At 41.7% G+C, this 11447-nt stretch overlaps 1 protein-coding gene across 1 annotated transcript in view; it reads left to right on the top strand.

The window, feature by feature from the left end:
* Window positions 1–5870: 5870 nt before the first annotated feature.
* FAM180A (family with sequence similarity 180 member A) overlaps window positions 5871–11447 on the top strand; it is a 36240-nt gene continuing 30663 nt past the window's right edge. Inside the window, exon 1 of the mRNA XM_042466549.1 lies at window positions 5871–6161. Within this exon, the coding sequence (XP_042322483.1) occupies window positions 6086–6161 (76 nt within the window). The 5' untranslated portion in view covers window positions 5871–6085. The remainder of the gene's footprint in view (window positions 6162–11447) is intronic.

The following is an 11447-nucleotide window of genomic DNA, read 5'->3' as shown; positions in this document are numbered from 1 at the left end:
AGACATCTGGGAAAGAGGTTAGGGATAGATATGACATGCCAAGGCACTAATCTTGGTAAATTACATCAAACTTCTGCAAAAGTGACTCTTGGGGGATTTCAGAATTTTATTATTGGCATCTAAGTGATTATCAGTGTTGATTTAGGAAGTCTATTCCAATATACAAATGAGACCATTAAATGCTTTCCAGGTACATTAGCAATCCAGTCTAGCCTTTATTTAGCAATTAAGGGGCAACAGAGGAATTTAAGAATTAGAGGTGTTTCTTCCAAAGAGCTACTATCTGCCCAGCCTTAAGACCATGGCGTGGGACAGCCCGTCCAAAAAGAACGGTCTCCTGGCACCTAATTTTGGTCCACAGGGAAGCCGCAGCCTCCAGACCGCGGGACTTCCCCGCGGACCAAAAAGTACCCATGAAAAGCAGGTTCTTCTTGCGACAATGGCACACTCATGACATCATAATGGTGCCGCGACGTGTGGGTGCTATGCCTCCAGCATGTAACAATGGCGGTGCCCATCTGTACAGGGCACCACCATTTTGATGTCCTCATCATGTGTGAGGGGCAAGGGGCGTCTAGAAGCGCCGCCCCTTGCATGTGACGAGGGCGTCCTATCCCATCTGTCTGGACAGGGCCGATAAAACCTAAGATGCTGTGTGAACATGAGTTAAAACACATACATGAGAATGGGGATCTATTTATGCAGCTATAGTCTTCATGATGAGTTCCTTCTGAGTGAGAACACACGCAAAAACATCTGAGGTCTTTGATTAAAGAAAACAATTGATACAGGTTGAGCCTTCCTTATCCAGAATTTCAAAATCTGAAATATTCCAAAAACTAAAACCAAAAGTTTTCTCATGGGTGGATGAGAGAGTGACATCTTTGCTTTCTGATAGTTCAATGTACACAAACTTTGTTTCATGCACAAAATTATTTAAAATATTGCATTAAATTACCTTTAGGCTACGTGTATAAGGTGTATATCAAATATAAATGAATTTTATGTTTACACTTAGGCCCCATCTCAAAGATGTTTCTGTATGTATGTATGTATGTATATACAAATATAGGCATTCTGAAATCCCACCCACCCCCCAAAAATCTGAAATCCAAAACACTTCTGTTCCCAAGCATTTGAATAAGGGAGACTTGACCTGTAATAAATTTAAACACAATAGGAATCAGCTGAAATTCAAAACAGCAGATGGGCTTAGGGAAATGAATTGAAATGAAATTCACCTATGAGCAATTACAGTGCAAATATCTATTTGTTCTAACAAGGAAAGTAATAATGTTCATTTCTGAAAGGCAACAAGTAAAAGGGGAGATGTTGCTTTTCTAACAAAGGGCTCAAAGCAGATCTGGAGGAAGGGCCATAGTTTAGTGATAGAGCATTTGCTTTACATGCAGAAGCCTCCAGCTTAAATTTTTGACATCAGTTCTTAACAGAGAAAAGGATGTAGTGTTGGGTCATGGAAAAGTTCTGTTCCTGAAATCTTGGAATACTTTTGTCAAATACAATATACTGTACAACATCATGCTAGATAGACAAACAGTACAGCATGGGACTAAAGAGTGTTTTTCAATCTTTGGACCTTCAGATGTTTTTGTTCTTCAGCTCCCAGAATCCCTGGCCTCTGGCCAAGATGGCTGGTGCTTCTGAGAATTGAAGTCCATAATACTTGGAGAGTCAAGGTTGGTATAGGGCAGTGGTTCCCAAACTTTGGTCCTCCAGATGTTTTGGACTTCAGTTCCCAGAATTCCTGACTATTGCCCAAGCTGGTTGAGGATTTTGCAATCTGAAGTCCAAAATACTTAAGAGGACCAAAGTTTGGGAATCACTGGTATAAGGCAATTCTCTGCATACAAACAGGTCAAACTGGCATCCAAAAAGCTGAAAGATCCAAGCCAGATTAACTGCAACAGCATCATAGACCCTTAAACCATTCTTCCTAGCTTTAATCTGACATTTCTTAATAGGTATGTTTTAGGGGTGTGTTACAGGATAACTTACATTAGCATCACATGCCCTTCTGGACCATTTGCTTCGTCATACTGCTATATTTCCACTGGCAACCTACAAAGGGAAATATTTCCCTGATGCTATTTTTAGACATTATAACTTCATACTTCTACTGCATTTCCTTCATTAAATGGCACACACCTTGTTGAGGAATCCCCAAATAGAACTGGACCGCAAGATGGTATGCTGAGTGGTGTAGCCAAGCAACCACTGCATTGAGAGACTGAAGGCTATTCACACAGGGTGTTTCCAAAGTAGCTGTTGGCTTTAAGATCATTTTGCCAATTTAGATGGAACTGCCAACACCAACTGAACTACGTGCGCAGCATGTGCTAGCAGCTTTGTGAAGGCAGAAATGAGGTGTGCCCCACTTCTTCATGTACCAGGCATTCAGTGTCATGTGTCCAAAGCTTTGGAAACAGGCAGAGGGCTTGATGCTCCATTTATTGGTAATCATGGTTTGCAGAGAACATTAACACTGTCCAAAAATGCCTTCACCAGGGGAGAAAGGAATGGTTGTCCCCAACCCTGTAAACATTGTTCACAGGTGGCAAATTGATGGGGGAATGTTACCAATTTGGTGCATTTACTGTAATACATACTGGCTACCTCTCGTCTTTCCTTGCCTTGTCTTACTACACAAGCATAATTCTTTTAGAAGGCAACTTAATTCCCTCCTCCAGTTGCCTAAATTCCTCTGGAATGATGCTAGACATCATGTCAGTATATCTCACAACAGCCTTTTCATCAGAACAAAATTCAGTGCAATTCATGTTCTGCCCTAGGAGTGGAGATGGGGATTGTATTCAGAATCAAAACAGCCCCAAGAAAACCAAATTACTGCAAACTACGTATGTTTGGGGGAAATGAAAATAACTAAATTACCATAAACTGACCAATAGTCTGATGAAAATTTGACCCAATGTTTGGATATCAAACAAAACAAAACAAAAACAAAACCAATAGCAGATTCTGTTTAGGACATAATTATAAAAGGGACTGGCAAATGAATCTGATTATTCCACCAAATGTTTTCTGTATGCTATTTTGTCTAAGAAAGTACATTGCAGACATCTCTGTCCACCACCAATCTGGCATTCAGTCCAAGCTGGTGCTATTGGGACTGGCAAAGTAGTGAGCCAGCCTGGTGTAGTGGAACCAGCATGGTGTAATGGTCTGAGTGATGGGCTATGACTCAAGGATGTGAGTGTGAGCGCCTTCATGTTGCCTCTTGATTTATGATAATAATAAAGTAATAATAAATTGTATTTGTATACCAGTTTTCCATAGATCAGACTATTAAAACTATTACACATAAAAATAGATAAAATCCAGTAATACAGTTATACAGAACACAATCATTCACAGGGTAAGGCAGAGAATTGATGGCATCAAGAACACTCAACTTCATTCCTCGGGGGGGAAGGCTTGACAAAAGAGGAAGGTTTTAAGCCTCTTTTTAAATGGTTCTAGCGGGGACATAAGACGGAGCTCCTTGGGAAGACTATTCCAGATCCACGGGGCCACCACTGAAAAGGCCATCTGGGATGTGGAAACATATTTGGAAGATGGAGTTTCCAACAGATTCTTCCCAGATGTTCTGAGTGTGCGGGTCGGATTATATAGGGAGATGTGGTCCCTCAAGTAACTTGGGCCCAAGCCATGTAGGGCTTTATTGGTTATAACCAACACCTTGTATTGCGCTTGGAAGCGAATGGGCAGCCATTGAAGATTTTTCAGAATAGGTGTTATATGGTCAAACCTGGATGCGCCGGTGACCAGTCTGGCTGCCATGTTTTGTACTAACTGAAGCTTCCGGGCTTGGTACAAGGGTAGCCCCATGTAGAGCGCATTATAGAAATCTAAGTGAGAGGTTACCAGAGCATGTACCACCGTTTCAAGGTCCCTTTGGCCCAGGTAGGGTCGCAGTTTGCGTATTAACTGAAGTTGATAGCAAGCACTTCTGACCGTCGCGTCTACTTGAGATGTTAACTGCAGGGACGAGTCCAGAAGTACTCCTAAACTGCGGACTTCATCCTTCAGGGGAAGTGTGACCCCGTCCAGGAGAGGTGGATAAATTTCCCTGGGCCTGGGAAACCTATCACCAGTACTTCCGTTTTCTCTGGATTCAGACTGAGTTTGTTTTCCCTCATCCAGCCCATTACTGACTCCAGGCAGGCATTCAGAGGAGAGACACCATCCTTAGTCACTGCATCAGTCGGAGACACAGAGAAACATATTTTGGTGTCATTGGCATACTGATAACACTGCGCCCTGTGTCTCCGGATGATCTCTCCCAGCGGTTTCATGTAAATGTTAAACAAAGTGGGGGACAAAATAGCTCCCTGAGGGACACCAGATGTTAGTTCCCTCTTAGTGGAGCAAGTATCCCCCAACTGCACCATTTGGAATCTGCCCGAGAGGTAGAATCGGAACCACTGGAGCGCAGTGCCTCCGATGCCCAACTCCCTCTGGTGTTCCAGAAGGATACCGTGGTCAATGGTATTGAAACTCCATGAATTTCATAGAGTTTTTCAAATTAAGGAATACTCAGAAGTGGTTTTGACAGTTCCATCCTATGTAATATTGCCTATAGCACCTGGTATTCATCGGTAGTCTCATCCAAATATTAACCAGGGCTGAGCCTGTTTAGCTTCCAAGATCTGGTTCCTTTAGGCTATTTATTACAGTCTTCAATTCACCACTCAGCCATGGAAACCCACTGGTGACCTTGGAAAAGTCATACTTTTCCAAAACCCAGCCTCAGAGGAAGGCAATGGCAAACCCTCTCTGAATAAAAATTGCTAATAAAACCCTGTGATAGGTTTGCCTTGGCTGATAGGTTGAAGGTACACAACAACAACAGGATGCCATCGTCAGAAGGGAAACTTGACCTTAGATGGAAAAGGTAAGAGCATTGAAGATGGGAGCAGAACTGACTCTATGGGCAATGCCTCACTTGTCCACTACTGTCCCAATTGGGAGTGGATGTTTGGGCTTCTACACCCCAAAATCACAGTACTCATCCCCAATGGTTATTGCCACAGTGTAAAAAAACACACATGATTTTGCCTTATAGATGAATGGGTGTAAGACTGGTTATTGTTCAGCTCCTGTCTACCAATTTTATTACTCTGTATAAGAGACCAACTGTTATCACTCACATTTCCAAATAAAGTCTAGTTTTAATTTTCTGTAGAATTTACCAACATATGCCAACCATAACTTCCTTTTAATGGCATGTTAGAGCCATGCAGCCTAATTTGAAATTCTATTGAATTCAGGAGGCACTTACATAAATATATCCCACATGCAGTGAAAAGAACAGTATGGCCGTGCTAATAATAATAAAAATAATAATAATTGCTGACTCTCTCCTCTATAGATGTTCCCTACCCACTATTATATGTGGTTTTACAAGACCATCTTTTCCAATCAAAGACTGATTTCTGCACACCTTTTACCCAATCTCAACTTGACTTTTCCCTCCCTTTTAGCATTTTCTCTGTGGAACAAATAAGCACTGTAAAACTTTGGAAAGTTCTCCTAGACAGCGTGTTCCATTCCCTCATTTATGCATCCAAGAAATTCCATATGTCACTAGAGGAGCATAGGGGTAGTTTTATCATGTGCATAGAAGCATACAGTCTTAAATATTTAATAGTGTTCTCTTAATGCTGCTACTAGTGTCTGTTGACACAGGGAAATTCCAACTGGCCCAACTACTGAATGGAACTGTACTTCAAAAAAAAAAAAAGTAATGATATTTATAACCCCACAGCTTGCCAGCAAGCTCACATGCAGTTGTGAGTCATTCCAGATGTGGATATAAAACAGAGGCTGTCTGTGCGAATAAATTCCTTGATCCCAAAGAGACTAGGTTGAAGGCGAGGTGCTGCTACTTGACAGTGTCAGGGGAACTGTGCTTGGAGAGTTTTTGCAATCCTGAGGGAAAGGTTTTTTTTCAAAATAGCCAGCTCTTCAAGCCACACAGAGAAACTGAGGGAAAAAAGGCCTGCCCTGTAGACGCAGACAGACCTCAGTCTTGTGGAAACCAAGGATGTGTTGGAAGATGGTGCTGCTGCTCTTGTTGTATTACAATGCACATGCCACTGTGCCCCCTAGGTGGAACCGAGGTAAGAGTTAAATATGAATTGCTTTCAGCAGAAAAACAGAGATGCAGAAGAGGTATTTCATCAAATGAGCCTTAAACTGCATCAGCCACCTCTACCAGTTCATGAGGGTGGGTTTAGGGGTGGCGGAGAGTTTTGTTTGTTATTTCCAGCTAATTGAACCAAACTATATTTTCTTTCCTGTGGGGCGGGGGGAGAGAGATTGAAATACACATTATTTGTTTCCAGCTATAAAATATGGAAATCATATGATCTGGGATGAATTCCCATATGTGAGCACTGACAGCACTTTCTCTCAGACATTTTTACATGGAAGTTCACAAGGGCTTTGTTCACACAAGCAGCAACTCTGCTGGCTGGAGACCTTAACTCACCCTTTGCTGAGTTCAAGGCAAGCACATGAAGCTATGCATTTCAGTCAGATTAATTTTAAACATATTGCACTGGAATGTCTGTCTCTGCCTTGGCTCTGCTAGATATGCTTTTAAAATCAGATTTCATAGAAGGAACAATTGAACAGCCATTTGGAAAGATCTCATTTTCTTTTAAAAAGTACATACATTTTACACTACTTTGATTGTCTTGTAAATACATAAATGAATAGCCCTTATTTATTGTAGTTTTGATCTAATGCTTATTGCTTTAGAAGTTACATTTATTTTTCTCCAAGCATAGCTAGCTTTCCCCCACCAACTTTATCCTCGCAACAGCCACCGCGGGAGGGAGTTTAATCTGAAACAGAATAACTGGAGGTCAATCTGAAACAGAATAACTGAATAACAGTGGATCACTAGGTTTCATGGTGGATCACTGGATCACCCAGTGAATCTCATGGTGCAGTGGGGATTTGAACCTTGGTCTCTTAACTCCTAGGCTGAAAATCTGTTGATTATTTCCAACTAGAGTATATCCATGGAGCCTATTGTTGAAAGGTTAGTCAACTCATAGATAAATCCAATTGGCTCACTGCTCTACACTACATGGGACTAACCGTCTAAACACAACACTATATTGGCTCTCAGGTTATTACTTTTATAGCTCTCCTTCCCTTGTTGAGCTCAAAGCAGGGTACTTAGTACCCCCAGCCCTTCAATAACCAAAATCAGAACAAAATCAGCTTCAGTAGGTTGTATTGTGTGTGTTTGGCTCTTTATACAAGAAGTGTGGGGAATCTGTAGCCTATGAAACAACTTTAGAGCTCCAAAAATCCAGACCTTTGGACGCTCCCAGCAACAAAGTGTCAGGGAGTAGAGCTGTGTGCCAAACAAGCTGTTTTGTATCTCCTAAAAAGTGGTTCCTACCTCAGCCTTGTACTGAAGATGAGCTCTCTCATGGGCGTTAGAGAACTCTTCACAGGCTTGATGTGTTGACATAGTTAACCAAAATTGAGGCATTTTTTCACATCTCTGTTGTCTGTAAGGAATAATGACATGACACTAGGTTACTAACCTACACTGCTCTCAGTATTCAGATACAGCACAAATGAAGAATTTGTTGACCTCCAATGTTGTTGGACTCCAGTTCCTAGGAGCTCCAGCCAACTTGGCCAATTGTAAAGAAGAGAAGGAGTTCATCAGCATCAGAGGGAAGCAGTTTCTCTGGCCTTGGTATATAGTATGCCTTAATTTCTTTGGGCTGCTGAAGATTTGGTGAAAACGGAATCAGAGGGTATATGTGATGTGGCAATAGCATCACACAAGTGAACTATTTTTAGTTGTGTTCACATAACCACTTGCAAAGATCACTTTATCTACATATAGAAAATCTGATCTGGCTTTTGTCTTCTGCAAGAAAGAATGGCTCTAGTTAGGCATTCAAAGATTACAGTGGTTGGTTAGTTAGTTCAATCCCATCTGCCTCCCATGAATGAGATTCAAACTGGCTTACAATGAAGTAGAATTAATAAAATTTTAAAATGAACAAATGTATAAGCATTTTAAAACACATTATATATCACATCAATAAAAGAAAATGCAGCAAATATCCTGTTAAAATCTGTTTCTGTGCAAGGCAAGGTCTGTTGTCAAAGGTTTACCTAAATAAGAATGTCTTTGTCCACCAGTGGAAGGGCCACTGGGAGTAAGACTGCTTAGACAACATCTGAAGAGAGTTCCAGAGCTTGGAAACAGCACATGCCTCCCTGGATATCCCTATGAAGGCAGTGTGGTACCAAGAAAATGTCCTCCACTGAAGATCTCAATGCCCAGCAAGCTGTAGTACTTCAGATAGCCTGTGCCTAACTCATGGAGGGCACTGCATTGAAGTCATCTAAGTAGTTCACTGGGGAACTAGATGAGTATTAGATGTACAGTACATGAAAAGACCTGATTTCATGTTCTTAGCTGTTCCTTGAAAGATCAAGCTGAAAATTATTTAATTCATGGGCATTTCCTTTTGGGATTCTGGTGCTGAAATTAAAATGTTCCACAAATTCAAAGAAGTTCCTAGAAATGTTTAAAATTTATTACTGAATATGACTGTATCTGAACATTTTCCCAAGGGTGAACAGAGAAAGTGACATGTTTTGTTCTGTAGAAATGTTTGCAGAAGAGAAGGAAAATAGTTCCTTGCAGAAATTTTGGGACTAGCCCTAAATCCACAGGTTTCCCAAGGGAATTTTGGCAAGGAGCAAGAGTTATCTTTGTCAGTATTTTAAAAAGAAAAGAAAAATTGTCCTGCCTTTGCTCAGCTTGAGTCTTTGAAGTGAGTCTGTTCATTGAATCACAGTGTGAGAGGGGGCCTTGCAGGCCATGAAGTTTAACCCCTGCTTGATGGAGAAAATCCAGATCTAAAGAAGCTCCAACAGGTGACTGCCTTGCCTCTTATTAAAGGTCTTTAGTGAGGGTGATCCTATCACCCTCTCTGGGACAGAACCCGCCTTTGTCCACTAAACTGTGACAGTACTTCGGGCATATGAGTGCTATGAAGGATTGCCAGGTCTCAAGACACAAGCTGAAGTCTCAGAGAATTGCTGTGCTTTCCTATGTCTCCAGCCAAGGGGACAAATCTTATGGTGGGTGAAGGAGGAAATAATGAATTTTTTGTGTGAGATGGCTTTAAAACTTGGGTAACCACTTTCTTTTTATCCTTTACTGGAGCCAAGGCTCACTAGTTCATCATAAGGGTGTCTATATGTTTGTTGTGCATGGGGAATGGGAAAGGGTCTGAGGAAGAAGTCCTGGTTTTTGGCCCTGAAATCTGAAGATATGAGACCTGGCAGATCTAGACCATTTATTTAGAGTATTTTATCTTGCTCTTTAGCCAAAAAGGCTCCCAGGATAGCTTACACATTGTTGATTTGACTACTTTCACATTTCCACTCAATCTTTCTTCCCTGGGCTAAATGTACCCAGCTCTTCAACATACCTTCTTGGGACTTATTTTTCCACACCACTGATGGTCTTTCTTGTCTTCCTCCTTTCTGTGTGGTCTCACAATCGTCTCAAGATGAATGTGGCATCCATGTCCAACAAATGGCATTCAGAACTGGTTTGAATTTTTAATAGCAGGCATGTTGCTAAATCTATGGGATATGGTGGTTTGGCCACAGTGCAGCTTGGGAAGACAAGCATACTTCCCCAAATTATTGTGGGCAAAAATTGAATGCAGAGATAATTTTAACAATTTTACAAAATTAAATGTCTGTTTTATTTCAGCATGGCCCTTTCTCTGTGAGGCAGGGAAGGAACAATCATGAGCACTGTTGACTAAAATCCTTGTCATCTTAGGAGAATCAGGACAGGGTAGATTAAGGACAGATGTCTCTAACAATCAATATTCCTCATTCTCTATGGAACAAGGACTGCAAAGTCAGTGACATTTTTAAAATGTGATCACATGCATACAGCAAAGACAGCTAATTATTAAAGCAGACAGGGTTGAAATGAATCAATGCAGTATAAAATCAGAACTATAGTAGATATTTGTGGTACTGCTCATCTTTCACTCTTGACTAGAGTTGTTAGGATCTGAAACAAAGTTAACTTTTCAGGCTTTTGGATTCCTTCTCTACATCTCTAGCCCTTTCAGATAAATATAGAAAAAATAAAGGTATATTTCCATAGATCAATGCCATCTAAGACCAAAACTTTGAAAGTAATACATTATAGATAACATTGCAGATGAGTTATTTCTGTGTTTTTAAAATGAGGACTGAGGGTGTGTTTACACTGGCCACTTAATGTGGAAACAGTCCAGAGCATTATGCCCTGGACTGGCCCCAGGCCAACCTTGTGCATATGGTGACCATATGCACAAGGCCGAATCCAGTGCGACATCTTATTGTTGTGCAAGTGAGCCAGCCAACATCACATCAGCCCCACTGGTCCATCTCTCTCAATGCAGCCACTACTGATGCAGCCTCACCATCCAAGCAGCCCCCTGCAAGAGCCTGCCTCACACCATCACTTCTGCTGAGGACAGAAATGTGTACCTGGACTCCATGTTGATCACATATCTGGTTGCCCATTTGTATCTTCTGCAGCAGTGGCAGCACGCTGGGCAGGCTTTACATGGAGTTCATGCCCACGATGTACAAGTGGCTCCAAAAATAGGCTAATCCCTTTCCCTATGCTGCTCAGCACAAGCACAAGCTCAGCACAAGGAAGAGGGATGAAACACCTCTTGGCATATGGACAATGGATTGGGCCAAATTGGACCCAATCCAGCTGTCCAGACACCAAAAAAACCTGAGGCCACTCCAAGGTTTCTAGGAAACACTAGGCTTTCCCCTAACTTTGCTTAGTTTGGAGGAAAATCAAATTAAGGACTAAAAACCACAGTATCTCCCTGGAAGTAACCCTATGTCATGAGGTCTGACAACACCAGTTTCGGGTGAATTCAGCATCCCCCCCCCCCCCCCCGCATAGACAAGCTTATCATGAAGTTACCTTTGAAAAGTTGTTTCAAACACGACAATGATATAAGGGGACCAAAAAATGCAGTGGACGTTTGTTTAAGCTCTTCTATTGATTTTCCTCATGACATATTATGGATTCTGTGTGGTTCATGAAATCTGGAAGAGAAAGGGATGGCATAGTTCTCATGAGACAGGCCCCATTCTCAATGGCACTTTTGCGCTGGAAGGAACTGGGAAAGTTTGGTTTCTCCCTCCCCGAATCCCTCCGGAAGCAAGTGCTGACTACCAATCAGGGTATTTTAACCCTGAATGCCCTCTTGGAGAATTCGGGTTTAAAATGAAGGCACCTGGCTGTCAATCAAATTTAGTTCCACGATCATCATAGGTGATGTTTCCAGCACTCATTGGGCAATTAGAAGTGTGCTTCCCCC

This window comes from Sceloporus undulatus, chromosome 5 (genome assembly GCF_019175285.1).
Source record: "Sceloporus undulatus isolate JIND9_A2432 ecotype Alabama chromosome 5, SceUnd_v1.1, whole genome shotgun sequence".
NCBI lineage: Eukaryota > Metazoa > Chordata > Lepidosauria > Squamata > Phrynosomatidae > Sceloporus > Sceloporus undulatus.
This window is presented reverse-complemented; position numbering and strand designations above follow the sequence as displayed.